We start from the raw sequence: 14,856 nt of genomic DNA on the forward strand, positions 1-14,856 counted from the left end.
TGGCTATCTAGTGCAATCCCATGCAGCACAGGAATCACAACTAAAGAATCCCTGGCAGATGGCCATCCAACCTCTGTTTAAAAAATTCAATGAAGGAGTTTACCATCTTCCGAGGTAGTCCATTCCACTGTTGGAAGTCCTTCCTAATGTTTAATAATCCAAATAATAATGACCAAGTACAGTGGTACCTCGCAAGACGAATGTCTCGCAAGACGAAAAACGCGCAAGACGAAAGGGTTTTTCGTTTTTTGAGTTGCTTCGCAAGACGATTTTCCCTATGGGCTTGCTTCGCAAGACGAAAACGTCTTGCGAGTTTGCTTCCTTTTTCTTAAAGCCGTTAATACCCAGGGAATCAGAGCTCCGCAAGACGAAAGAATCGCAATATGAAACAACTCGCGGAACGAATTAATTTTGTCTTGTGAGGCACCACTGTACAACAATGCGATGTCAATATAAACTCTTTATATAATCTATACAGAACATTGAACAATATGAAATACATGAAATATGCACTCTCTGCAAAACCAAATAAACAGAAATCTTCTAAATCTCTGAAAGTCACAAAATATGCACTCTTGATGGATTCTCTTGAAAACATAGAACCAAATAAACATAAATCTTATAGGTCTCTGAAAGTCTTTGTGGGCTATGGAAGTCTCTGAGAGAAGCAATGGGCCAGATGCTTATCTGGTGAAAACAAGCCATAAAGCTTTGTTGTATGACGTCCAACGCTGCCAAAGTTGTCCGCAAACAGACGTAGTGAACAGTGATTCCGGATATACCCACTGTTTCGTGGAATTCTTCTTCAGCACAGCAGAAGGATACAGAAATGCTTCCTAAACCCATCTATATGGTGAATGGAATTGTATAACAACAATGGCTGTGGAGCAGTGGTCATAAAGTTATGTAACCACTCTATATGGTTGCTTCTCTCAGAGACTTGCATAGCCCACAAAGACTTTCAGAGACCTATAAGACTTATGTTTATTTGGTTCTTTGTTTTCAAGAGAATCCATCAAGAGTGCATATTTTGTGACTTTCAGAGATTTAGAAGATTTCTGTTTATTTGGTTTTGCAGAGAGTGCATATTCCCTATATTCATATTGTTCAATTTTCTGTATAGATTATATAAAGAGTTTATATTGACATTGCATTGTTGTATTTGGTCATCGTGTTGCCTTTGGATATTACTGATATTTGTTTGCAACACAGGGGTTTAATTGTTTGGTTTAGCCAGATTCTCCTTTCTTGTAATTTGAATCCACTGCTTCAGTTTCTACCCTCTGGAGCAGAAGAAAACATGTCCTTTGGAATATCCCTCTGAAACTAATGCATCACTCTGTGGCAGATGTTCCTCAGCAGGTGCATCCAGTGCTATTTTTCTACAAAAAGAAATGCCAGAACGCACCATGAACACCTCCCTTATTCTCTTAGAATGGCAACGGTGCCCACATGAGATATGCCAGAACAGAGTTCCAGTGAGTTCCAGCTGAAAAAAAGCCCTGGGAGCATCAATATAGAAGAGTTTTGTGGGTTTGGCAACCTCACTTTACCTGCAGTTCCCCTGCTCTCCCTAACTCTCCCTCCCTTCCATGGCTTCAGATTCATCATGATGAATGTCATTGTTATGCAATGTATCTCAGCAACTTCCTCCCATCCCTGCAAGATGTTTCCTACCTTAGCTCTCCACATTAGCCACAGCTTGAATACGTCAACATGCCGGCCACACTGGATCGCCTTGTCCCCAGTGTCGTAAGCTGTGTCATACTGTTTGTCTGGTTGGAAGAGATATCCGGCACAGAGCTGATTACAGGCTTGGAGAAGACCCTAGCGGAGGGATAGAATTGTTAAGATAATGCTGCATCTGAAATCACCTTCACGTTTGAAACTATTCAGTGACAGGAAGTAAACATACTTTATTGACATTTTAATGATTTTGTAGAACCTGCTCTGAGAGATTTGCCTGAACATGATATGCAGGGAACATAAAGAAGAACTCTGCTGGAACAGATCTCTCTAATCACATCTGGCCTGGCATCCTGATCTCCACAATTGTCAGCCAGATGGCTAAGGGAAGCCCACAAGCTGGGCATGATGATAATGGTCGTGTTTTAGCCCCATTGAAGTAAATGGCATAACTTAGTCACAATTAACTTAGATACAACCGATTTCAGTGGAGCTACAGCATGAGACTCTACAGGTGAGGTCAACTTTCCTCATATATGCCCACTCAGTCTGTGGATCTGGCCCTGTTGCAGATGCAGATAATACTCTGGATTTGTAAGAAATTGATCTTCCACACTCACAATCTGGAACTCCCTATTGACATCAAGCAGGTGTCTTCACTGCACTCCTTTCCGTACCTGCTTTAGACATGCCTGCTCCAGTTGTGCAGAATGTTTACATGTGTTTTAATATATATTTTTAGCTTATCACTGATTTCAACGATGATTTCAGTGCTTTAAATAGCTGTTTTAACTATAGTTGAATGAAATCACAGGCAGGATTCAAGACAAAAGAAAAATGATAAGGTCATGGTACGCAGAGAAACTTTTTGTAATCGATCAAGATATAATGCAGCAGAAAAGGTTTGAGTGAAAACATGGTAGGGGGGGGGCGAAGTCAATTTATGAAAGAAGGTAATTACTTGAAATGAAGATTACTGTGAAAATCTTGCGAAAATTTGATTAGAAATTGTATTGCAAAAAACCCACAGCCGCTTCCAGTGAGCAGCGTTTGCGGCCTAATGTGGCACCTCCTCTTTCCCCAGACGCGACACAGCATCTTAGCTGTTTTTCCCTGTCCCCCTCGGCCTTCGTGGAGGCTCATGGGTTCCTGCCAAACCTGCCCATTCAAATGGACCAATCCATGGTGGCCTTGGGGCCGGGGCATGGGAAGCGGACCTGAGAGAAGCAGGCTTCCCTTGCATCCACCCCCCCATCTATTTGCTCGGCCGACCCCTCAGCGCAGCATCCAGTTGGCCAAGGCCATCAGGACCACCACAATCTGGTTTTTTATATATACTTTTATTGTCTTATCCCTTTTGTAAACCGCTTTGAGCAGGCATCCCCAACCTGCGGCCCTCCAGATGTTTTGGCCTACAACTCCCATGATCCCTAGCTAACAGGACCAGTGGTCAGGAATGATGGGAATTGTAGTCCAAAACATCTGGAGGGACGAAGGTTGGGGATGCCCGACTTTGAGGTTTTTGGTTTTTTATCAAGTAGTATATAAATATTATTAAATAAGAATGACTGAGTTAGTCTGGATACAACCCAAGTATTATTCATCATCATCATCATCATCATCATCATCACCATCATCATCATCATATTTGTACCCCGCCGATCTGGCCGGGTTGCCCCAGCCAGTGTGTTCCTGTCAAAGAGATCAACTCAAACAGTCTCGGTACAGCCTGTGACACACCAAGCTGAATGCAGTCCACTCCCACATATTATGGCCTGCTAGATACTTCAAAATCCTTGCCTCTGCACACAGCCAGCATCTAGCAGGCTACACTATACAGCTGATGGACTGCGTTCAGCTTGGCATGTCACACATTGTTATGTGTACATCGCCTGCAGATATATAGCCTAGCACAGCCTTCCTCAATCTGGTGCTCTCCAGATGCAGACAACTAAATGCACTTTACAACCCAGTCATACACATGTTTTCTCCAAAGCAAGTCCCACCAGGTGCAATAGGAGTCACATCCCAGCATCAGACACCAAATCTAGTCATGCTTGTGTGGAACTTAACTCCTTCTTAAAGAAGCGGCATTGAAAACTGGTCTGGGATCCTGTGTCTGCCCTGAGATATTGAGCTCTGTCCATGGTAGGAAAGGGGTGGGTGTTACCTTCTCACGGACTAAGAAAGCAGAGCACTGCAGAGGAACTCCCATCAGCTTGTGAGGATTCCACGTGACAGAATTAGCCCTAGGTAAAGAAGAAAATTAAAAGATAATGAATATGCCAGGTTTGAAATGGGTCGTATACTCTGAAGCACATAAACGCACACATAAATATTAGTTGGAAGCATTAGCGATGAAGTCACCGACCTAATAATACTTTATAGAGATGTTCATATCAGCAACTTTGATCCACAAGGTTTATCATCAAAGCAACCTGACAGGAGAATGGGGAGCGGGAGGCGGGGGAAGCAAAATGAAAAGTCAGCAGGACTTTCGAGAGAATGGGGACGCAGCATTTGCTGCCGCAAAGAAATAAAAATAAAATAAAATTGTATGAAATTATGCCAACAGGGAACAGAGTACTCTGCAAATAAACTTGTAGGTCTCTTACATCAGGGGGGAGGGGTCTTGTTCAGCCAACTTTTTTTGGGGGGGTGCATAGCAGTGGGGCAAAGGGAGGCAAAAGGTGGGCAGGGGAACAGGTGCAACTCTTTGTAGAAGATGTGTCAGGGACTGGCTGGATGAGGAAGCCACCTAGCCAAGAGCCCCCCAAGGGAAAGTGCAGAAGGAAAGGGTTTGGACCCTGGATCCTGGTGGTGGGGAACCAGCCACACCACAGAGGAAGGGAAGAGCTGGGAAGTACTGGAGGCTGGGAGCTTGGAGGATGATGAAGAGGAGGAAACAGGACAGGAACAGGAATCAGACTTGGCGGGTCCACCACGGAGCTACTCTGACTCCTTCTCTGATAGCCTGCAGCCACCCCACATGCTCAAAACAAGGCATCTGCTGCATACCACAGAGCACAGAGCTAGGCAGACACAGAGAGGGTCCCTTGGGGCTCACCGTAGATGGAGGGAGGGGCCTGACACAGAAGGAGTGAGTGTGGAGAGGGAGTTACAAGCCAATCCGGGCAACTGCTTCATCTAGACTGGAGCAATCCTTAGAAATCTCCATGTGCTCTTTGTTCTGCTTTCTTAATAAAGAAACTAACTGTACGTTAGCTGGTGTTTCATTCTCTTTCTCTGATCTGCAAACGACCTGCTCTCCTTGCCGGTTCCCTGACAAGAGGCTACATTCCAGCCATGTCAAAGTCAGAGGATTCCAGACATACACATGCACACTCCTTCCGTCCAGATTTGTTGTTGTTTAGTCATTTAGTCATGTCCGACTCTTCGTGACCTCATGGACCAGAGCACGCCAGGCACTCCTGTCTTCCACTGCCTCCCGCAGTTTGGTCAAACTTATGCTGGTAGCTTCAAGAACACTGTCCAACCATCTCATCCTCTGTCATCCCCTTCTCCTTGTGCTCTCAATCTTTCCCAACATCAGGGTCTTTCCCAGGGACAATCCAGATTAAGTCTGTGGTATTCAAGGACACATTGTAGCCAGACACAAGCACTCCAGATTGGTCCTGGGGGGTGTAGGGAGGGTCTCGGGGGCCAGAGAGGGCCACATTCAGCCCCCAGGACTGAGGCTCCTCACCCCTGTCTTCCATAATATAAAACTTGGTACTGCTCTAGATTTATTCTCCGTTCCCCCTCAAACTCAGTGCAACAACTCGCTTCCGCTCCTACTATGAGTCACTATTACTATGGTGACAGGCCTTACAGTCTGCACTTCAGCAAGAGGTCTGAAGCGAGGAGAAAGACTGGCTAATATGTTGATCTCACTGCAGCTTACCCTTAAAGAACATAATGTGATTACCTTTCAATGCCGCTCAGTTTGTGGGAATGCTTTCTCGACAGAAGCAGGCCGCCTCCCCATGCTGCCTATCAGAAACAAAACACACGCTTATCTCACTGGGAGAATGCCACCGTTCACCAACACCGTTTATTAAAATTTTGCCTTCAACTCATCATAAGTACATTTCATAATTGAATAAGAATCCAATCTACAGACAATCCTATAGACATTCTGAACTTAGTAGCTATACAGTGGTACCTCGGATTAAGTACTTAATTCGTTCCGGAGGCCCATACTTAACCTGAAACTGTTCTTAACCTGAAGCACCACTTTAGCTAATGGGGCCTCCTGCTGCTGCCATGCTGCTGGAGCACGATTCCTGTTCTTATCCTGAGGCAAAGTTCTTAACCTGAAGGACTATTTCTGGGTTAGCGGAGTATGTAACCTGAAGTGTATGTAACCTGAAGCATATGTCACCTGAGGTACCGCTGTACTACTGATCTCTTTGCTTGGAAGATTTTTTAAAAATATATATATATTTATGATTTTCAATTTTATACATTTCAGTAATTTTACCATCATTTAACATTTCAAAACTCGACTTCCAGGAGCAAGATGGAACAGATAGCCAACAACCACCTTACATCCACATGCATCCAGAGGTTATACTTCTCGCAGATGTCAGCTATGTGAACGAGTGGATCGAAAGCTCCATACACAGTTGTCCCAGCTGTGGCACTCACATACAATGGTACTTTGCCCTGAAAAGAAATTCAAAATGGCAGCCTGCATTAGTGCACATGCAACAAGGACTTGTCCTTTGTCATAACCTAGGTTGCCATACATCCAGAATTTCCCGGACATACTGGAAACGCTGCTGTCAGAAACGTCCTTTTTGCAGTTTGGCTCAACAGCTGTCAGGGACTGGGCAGAGGAGGAGGAATGGTGGAGAGCGCCTCCCCATCCTGACCCTTCCAGGGAGGAGGAATAGGAAGACAGTATAGACTTACAACAGGGGTTTGAGGGAGGTCACCCCACAGAGATGAGGGGGAAAGTTGGGAAATCATGGGAGAGTCAGAACAACAGCCAGCTGACACATTGACACTAGAAAGCATTCCAGACCCACCATCTCCCAGAACCTGGCGGGCCTTAAAAGTAGGAGAGCAAAGAGCTTGAAGAAAGAGGGCATTTACCGGCACCCGTAGAGGACGTGATAAGGTTGACGAATGAGGAAGTGGGAAAGATGCAGGGTATAGAGTAGAGAAAGGAAATGTGGTTGTGTGAATCAGTCCCAAAGTCACCCATAAAGTTGAGTATTTGATGGGTACAGGGTTGTGAATGTATATCAATTGGCCTCAACTTGATGGGGTACAAACTGGCAAACCAATCTAAAACTTTTCCCCAACAGTAAAAGTTAATATATCCCCCAAATAAAATTATTCATTACCTATTATGGAGATCCATCTTGACAATGCTGAGATGCAGTCTGACTGTTAACTGCTTTTGGCTTTACCAAGACTTAAAGCATATCCTCTTTGTGACATCACACATGACATCAGAATGGCATGTTTGCATTCAACCTAGACTATCTCCATGCCAACAGCAATGGCCAGTAAACTTCTGCAACCAAGTAACCATCAGTCTGACTACCCATTTGTTTCTATCTAGACTATTAGATGCTCATTTTGTGCTCTCATAATCAAAGCCTGAAGAAGAACTGTGTATAATCTGAAAACCTGCTTCCACTGTTAAAGACAACTAATTGTCAGGGACTGGGCAGAGGGGAAATGGTGGAGACCTCCTCCCCATCCTGACCCTTTCAGGGAGGAGGAGGAGGAAGACACTATAGCTTTACAACAAGGGCATGAGGGGGGTAGCAGCTCATAGGTAGATGAGGGGGAAATCATGGAAGAGCCAAAAACAACAGCCAGCTGACACATTGTCATTAGAAAGCATTCCAGACCCTCCATCTCCCCGAACCTGGCATTTTAAAAATTGGGAGGCATTTCAACTTGCTACTATGACAACAGTAGCAAGGGAAATCCTGTTGCACTGGTGGAAGTTTGTGCGCAGGCTTCCACTAGCGAGACTCTCTAGTCCAGTGGTTCTCAACCTCTGGATCCCCAGATGTTGTTGGACCACAACTCCCATCATCCCTGAGCTCTGGGAACCCACAAGTTGAGAAAGGCTGCTCTAGTCATTGCTTGAGACTGCTTCATATGGCATATTTTTAATACCATAAAAAGGATCACCAATGACAGGTTTTGATATTGGTCTCCAGAGGTGGTGACTCCTACTCCTGAGAGGAAGGACCATTGGCTATACAGGCTGGGGCTGATGGGAGTTGGATTCTGGTAACATCTGGAGGACCATAAGGTCCCTAGCCCTGTCCTCCTCCTTCACCATCATCCCTTTCACTTTGCAAAGGACAAAGAGGAGGAAGAGATGAGGAGAAGCCACCAAGTCATTCTCAACCACCTGCTAACTTGCCTGGGGCAAGGGAGCTAGAGACCCTTCTGACCAGTTCCAAATAACCTGCCAAAGTCCAATTTAGCTCTATAGAGATATCACATACATACAATTAAATTCCAGCAGAGTAGCTATAGAACAAGGACCTGAAAGGTTACATGAAGGTGATGGAAGCCAAACCTGTTTTTTAACTTGGATAATGTTTTCCTCCAGTTCAGATGGAATCATCTTCCCCCTGTTAAGAACAAAGCAGCAGCAGCAGTGCTTGCTAAATATTACTCATCGCGCAACCTTCCAAATGCATAACAATTAAGGGCACCATCCGTTTCCCCTTGTAAGCTAAAGTTTTGCATAGTGGAAGAAACCCCAATAAGACTCAATGCAGAGAAGAACAGGGCATTTGGCTCTACATTGGGAGTGTGCAATATTTCTCCCCCCCCCCCCACCCCCAGTTTTGTAATTTGGGCTGGCACCTGAAATCTGCATGGCGCCTAACAGAACCTCCTTTTCATGTCTGCTATTTTATCTCACATTCCATCTGGAGACTGTGGTCACACCCACACCAAACATTAAAGCATATAGCTTCCCCCAAAGAATGCTAGGAATTGTAGCGCTGTGCGGAAGCCATGAACTTTAAATGTGCTTGAAATGTTTGCTGTGGATGTGAGCTGTAACCCAAATGCAGACGCCATGATTTCACTACCAGCAGTTTTTCCTGGTCTCGTCCATTCTGTTCTGGAGAACTGGAAAGCCCCAATGTTATTTTGTGACGTTTTGATTGACCTGCTAAAAGTATTCTCCTGATATGGATTTTGGAATTTTTCTACAATTCGTTCATTTCCGTTCATTTTTTTCCATTGTTTTTTCCTTACATAAGCCATTAACTGTTGTTTTTGCTGTAGCAACAGAGCTGATTTGGGCAGCTATCGCCTGACGTCTGCCACTTTTTGAGATGGTCACCATTGTATTTTCCCAGAATGCTTTGAAATGATGCAATGCCCAGTGAATTCGGGGGAGGCAGCCACCAAATGGAGTTGTGGTGCTAAACAAGATGTTAAGCTTCCCATCTTTAAATGGTTTTTAGCCAAGTAGCCCAAAAGAGACGGGAGGTCTGAGAAATTATGATCAGACCTGTGAAAAACATGACTGTTGGATGCACAAGCCATTGCGGAATGAAGCCAATTGCTTAGGGAGACCAGGATTTCAAAAGTTGATTGACATCCAGGGGTAATTTCAAAAGCCGGCACTTTTTAGGCAAGTCAATTGAAAAATCAACAACCTTGGGGTTTGTCATAAAGAAGCTCAACAATTTTTGTGGTTTCCTTAAAAAAGCTCAGCAACTTTCAGGGTGTCCTGGTTTTTACCTATTGAAATATGGCGACTAAATGGGAAGTTCACTGAATGATGTGCAATTAAGATATTATTTCAGATATTATGCCTAAAATACAGAAAACATTATTCAGTTTGGCATTGCAAAAGCAACACATTTGTTTTTTGGGGGGGGAAGTGTTCCTAATATGTGAATCTAGAATATGAAGAAATAAAAGGTTCACACATCTCTGCAAATGCAAGTAAATTGCTTGAGTGGATATATAAATCATGCACAAAAAGGAGCTGAAGGCCTTACCTTTCATCACACTTGACAACAATAACATTATCCATTCCGATCCCAAGAACTGCTGCAGCTTTCTTTACAGAATAATGGCTCTTAGACAGTAAGGTTGAAAAGGTTAAATAGAGGAAAGATCTCACAACATACATTAGAGCTGAAAGATTGCTTCATGATTGCTTCTATGTTAAAGAAATACAAAGACAGACAAGACAGGAATTTAAGCCCTTGTCGTCTGTTGACATCTAGGGGAGTACAATTCAACTAAAATACTACTTAAATCATTGTTTTGAGGAGAAGAGTGAACATCATACACGGTGAAACTGCCCATTCCTGTGTTTGCTGGTTAACCATTCCAAAACATATATCATCTCTAATACTGTTTTGTTCCTCAGAGGGAGGCATTGCCACCAGCTCATAAGGCATCCTTGAGATATCTCTGGTTACCAACCATTATTTTATGAAATTGACAATGGTCACAGCCCAGTTAAGGCCAGCAATGAGCTATAACTAAGCTCCATTGAAATCATTGGGTGAATCTGATATTTGAAAACTTTCCACCTGGTTTTGCAAGTGGAACAAGGCATAAATTTGAGCTTTTTTGGTCACAATGTGGGAACCAGGCAAATCTTTATAGAGTATATGCAATCTTTAATTGAAACTTGCAGAATCAGGTTGTTTGTTTTCCCCCCAAAGTTCAGCCATGGAAAAGAATAGAGAACTAGGGCTGAAATGAAATTGCCCCCCAATCTAGCATGAATTGGTGGCAAATTTGGAGTACCCATTTTGATATTTTGCATGCACGCATAAAATGTTTGTCGCAAACTGATTAATTTCGGTTAGATTTAACTTAGGGTGGCAGTTCTCGCAAGACAAGCATAGCAGCAGGGCATGATTTTATACACACACACACAGCTTAAACAACAAGAAAAAGAGAAGAAGCTTACAAAGGTTTATTACTGGTCTTATAAAAAGTCTTACTAAAATATAACAAGTCTCTGCAGGATTATCATTAAAAGGCATCATATCACAGACAAAAAACATAGCACAGACTTTATTGCGAGTGCATACTCACATGTTCAGAAACAAAGAGAATGATGTCTGGAATGGCTGCCATGCCTTTGGTTTTAATCTCAGGGTAACGTTTATAGCGGGCAACTAGAACACTGTAGAGGTTTGATATGCTGCCCCCTGAAAAACAAAGAAAGAAATTAAGCATCTGCTTGAATAGCTTAGTCTCTTTGGGAATGAATAGTACAACATAACACATGGGTAGGCAAACTAAGGCCCGGGGGCTGGATCCGGCCCAATCGCCTTCTAAATCTGACCCACAAACGATCTAGGAATCAGCGTGTTTTACATGAGTAGAATGTGTCCTTTTCTTTAAAATGCATCTCTGAGTTATTTGTGGGCATAGGAATTCATTCCCCCCCCCCAATATATATATATATATATATATATATATATATATATATATATATATATATATATATATATATATATATATATATATTCTGGCCCCCCACAAGGTCTGAGGGACAGTGGACCGGCCCCCTGCTGAAAAAGTTTGCTGATCCCTGCCCTTACCCTTTCAGGTAAAATGGAGTTTAAAAAGGAAGCCACTGAGGCAGTAACATCCTTCTCCCTATCCGCTAGGAGGAACCTCATTTTGCTTTTTCTCAGAGCCGTGGGTCCCAGGTCCAACATCTTGCTCAGCATCTGTTTGCGGAGTCTGCTGTGCAAAGGGCAGTCCAAAAGAATATGGTCCAGTGAGTCTGGTACTTCCTGATTGCAGGCACACAGGCAGGATTGATAAGGAATTTGCAAGTATCTGCCTGTGGTAACTGCAGTGGGGAAAGCATTTAGTCTTTCTAACGGCCTCAGTCCAGTATACCTGAAGGAGCGTCTCCAACCCCATTGTTCTGCCCGGACACTGAGGTCCAGCTCCGAGGGCCTTCTGGCGGTTCCCTCACTGTGAGAAGCGAAGTTACAGGGAAGCAGGCAGAGGGCCTTCTCGGTAGTGGCACCCGCCCTGTGGAACGCCCTTCCACCAGATGTCAAAGAGAAAAACAACTACCAGACTTTTAGAAGACATCTGAAGGCAGCTCTGTTTAGGGAAGCTTTTAATGTTTAATAGACTATTGCATTTTAATATTTTATTGAAAGCCATCCAGAGTGGCTGGGGAAACCCAGCCAGATGGGCGGGGTATAAATAATAAATTATTATTATAATTAGTCTTGCTAGCATAAAAGCTCTTCATTGGGAAGGAAGTGCTCTGCATATCCTATCATTTTTAGTTGCCAATCCTCCTTTTTAAGGACCTCACTCACTCACCAGTTTGGGGCTAATAAGATCCGAGCTGCTGTAGCGGCATACAGAAATATTTGGATGCGTACTTCCATCCAATGTCCTTCTCTTGCGCATGGGAAGTAGAGCAAACAAGGCTGGGAGGAAGCTAAGCCATAGCTTAGTGTGATACCTGATCACAGCAAAAGAAAAAGGTCTTTCTCTTTAAAGCTTTGATTGGATAATCTAGCCATACCACTTTCTTGGAGTTCTCTGCCCTCCCCTTAAGAAACATGTTCTTACAGTGATTTGGGGCCAGTATCTATTCATCTTTCTATACACAGTCTATCTTCAAATTAATGTTCACATTTTAAAATGTCAGGAAATGATCCATGTCGGTTCTAGGGTTTGAATAAGACTCATTGGATGAATAATAATTTCTGATCTACTTACCGGGAGAAAATATGCCATCTGCTTCACTTTCCCCCCATCCGATAATTTCTTGCATTTTTCTAAGTATGATCTCCTCCATTACAATGAATACTGGGGCTATTTCATAAGTAAACCTATTTTTTAAAACGAAACAAAAAATGGTAGTCAGAAATATAAAATGAACTCATCAGAATAGCTTGATAAAGACAAAGAAAAATCAATACAGATTTCCACCTTGGTCAAGCAACAGAGAATTGCTCACAGAAACAGGCTTCCACACAGGAAGGTAACAAGAATGTATTAATACACCTGGATAGATGCTCATTTGCACCTGTATCTCAAGGTTCACCCTGCTTTGAAGGAATTGGCTGGATGCATATATATATATATATATATATATATATATATATATATATATATATGAACATTCCCATCTATGAGGATGTGGTTGTTACTTGGGGCTACTTGTGCACAGCTAGAGTTCGATCTGGGGCCTTCACATTCCTTTTTTCATCCCTCTTTTCCTCAGGTACCTTTTCTTACCATCCTCTTTTCCATCTTCTGTGTCAAGGGTGGAGAAACCTGTGCCAGTGGTAGGTGGAGCCAGAGGCAAAAGTAGGGATGGTTAGTGTTACGTTGTGGGTGAACATATCAAACGACACAGCGATTCTTCAAACAGCTCTTCTTTATTCTGAGGCCAGAACTGAACTGAGCTGAAGGGCTCAGTCAGCCTGCTTATATAGAGCTCCAGTACCTTGTTACTGTAACAACTTTCTAAAACTATCCAATCACTGAATGTCACTTTCCACCCTTCATTTGCATAACTATCTACAGTATCCCCCTGCTGGCCCAGGGTGAGAACTTCAGTACATAACAGTTAGAGAGCAAGAAGTGGGCGGGCCCAGAGAAAAAAGTCAGTGGACTTTTGTCTTTGTACTGTAGGCTACATCTCAGCAACAAAAAGTCTCTATGCACACAGCTCCCTTCAGCTGAGCAAGGGGCATTATCACAGACCAGCTGGTTAAAGCACCAAAGGAGGGCACTAAGTAGGACTAGCATGGGTGTGGCCTGTGGGAAATTCCTGAGGACTAGGCAGTCCATCCCTGTCCTGAGGTTCCCTACTGCTTGTTTAAGATGTTACATCTGAGTTTAGTTGTTACACTTCAGTTTAAACTTCTACGCTGATGACTGATTCCATGGCATGCAGTGAATTTTTTGGTAGGGGGATAGTTAGGACCAGAGGTGCCAGCTTGCAAGGATGATTGAGTTGGGGGTCTGACGCCGCGCATTTGAGCATCACACCTCCCTCCCTAAGCTGGGAAGAAGCTTCCCGGGCTTTGGGACAGAGGCACCAGGCTTCAAGGATGCCAAAGCCCTGCCACCTCCTTCCCAAAGCCAGTTGAGCTTTGGGGGGTTAGTGGACTCTTTAGGGCAGCCTTTCTCAACCTGTGGGTCCCCAGATGTTGTTGGACTACAACTCCCATCACCCCTAGCTAGCAAGGCCAGAGCTCGGGGATGATGGGAGTTGTAGTCCAACAACATCTGGGGACCCACAGGTTGAGAACCACTGCTTTAGGGGATTAGCCTAGTCCCTGTAGTCCATTGACCGCACACCACTGATAATGATGATGACAACAGTAATGACAATAATGATATTTTTGAACTTTCCCAGGTAACTTGTTGTTAGTGGACAGCAGTACAGAAATGTTATACATAATAATAAAACATTATTACTGAGAACGGAAGCCTCCAAGAGGTAGTTCTGTTATCATTAGCATCAAGCAACTTTCCCGACAAATGCTTGTTTTCTAACCATACTGAGCGGCCCACGGGGTGGAAGAACACAAAGCCGCTATCTAACACTGAAACATTACTTCCTGGCTTGGCACAGTCCACTCTGCTCTGCCTCACCCCATGCTCCCAAAAAGAGAGGTGTGTTTGCCAGCGAGCCGGTAAACAAAGCTTACTGAACAGTACAGGTAAGTGCATAATGGGTTTCGAGCCCTGAAGCTATGACATTATGTTTCATGCTCCCTTTGATCAAAATCCCCTTTTGATCACACTGCACTTTGTCTGCATGCCTTGCTCCTTTTATCCTCTCTTAGAGGATAAGAGGACCTTATCCTCATCCTGCACTGCTGGCGCCAAATTCAGAGAACAACATTAGCTACCGTGGGCGTAATGGACATTTCCATCCACAAAGGTACAGGGAAATACTGAAGTACACACTACATGTCCAGTGCTTGGTTCGTTGAGAGCACATAACTCCACCAAGAACGTTCCATTAATAGAAAAGGGAAATGTCATGGTGCTCCTCTGAATTCAGGCTGATCTCCGCGCCTAATCAGGAAATGTGGAAAGGGCCATCCTAGTGGCAATTTTTGCTGCTCTTCTCGAACTGCTGCCATATAGCCCTGTCTGTTTCATGTTTGGACTTTGAAGCTCTCCTGAACTTCAGAAGCAGAG

The 14,856-nt window shown here is 43.7% G+C and overlaps 1 protein-coding gene and 1 long non-coding RNA gene across 3 annotated transcripts in view; one reads left to right on the plus strand and one right to left on the minus strand.

The window, feature by feature from the left end:
* The window catches only part of LOC309373836, a 265,180-nt gene that overhangs the window by 113,838 nt on the left and 136,486 nt on the right, over positions 1-14,856 (plus strand). The gene's annotated exons all lie outside the window — the stretch shown is intronic.
* The window catches only part of LOC309373753 (glutamate decarboxylase 1-like), a 30,459-nt gene that overhangs the window by 5,498 nt on the left and 10,105 nt on the right, over positions 1-14,856 (minus strand). For both annotated transcript variants that reach the window (XM_081918246.1, XM_081918245.1), the window contains exons 6-13: positions 12,412-12,524; positions 10,747-10,862; positions 9,690-9,769; positions 8,243-8,297; positions 6,238-6,354; positions 5,615-5,679; positions 3,857-3,935; positions 1,678-1,827 (exon numbers count right to left, since the gene is read on the minus strand). In XM_081918246.1, coding sequence (XP_081774372.1) covers positions 1,678-1,827; positions 3,857-3,935; positions 5,615-5,679; positions 6,238-6,354; positions 8,243-8,297; positions 9,690-9,769; positions 10,747-10,862; positions 12,412-12,524 — 775 coding nt within the window. The remainder of the gene's footprint in view (positions 1-1,677; positions 1,828-3,856; positions 3,936-5,614; positions 5,680-6,237; positions 6,355-8,242; positions 8,298-9,689; positions 9,770-10,746; positions 10,863-12,411; positions 12,525-14,856) is intronic.

This window comes from Podarcis melisellensis (assembly GCF_964234715.1).
Source record: "Podarcis melisellensis genome assembly, chromosome: 7".
Lineage (NCBI taxonomy): Eukaryota > Metazoa > Chordata > Lepidosauria > Squamata > Lacertidae > Podarcis > Podarcis melisellensis.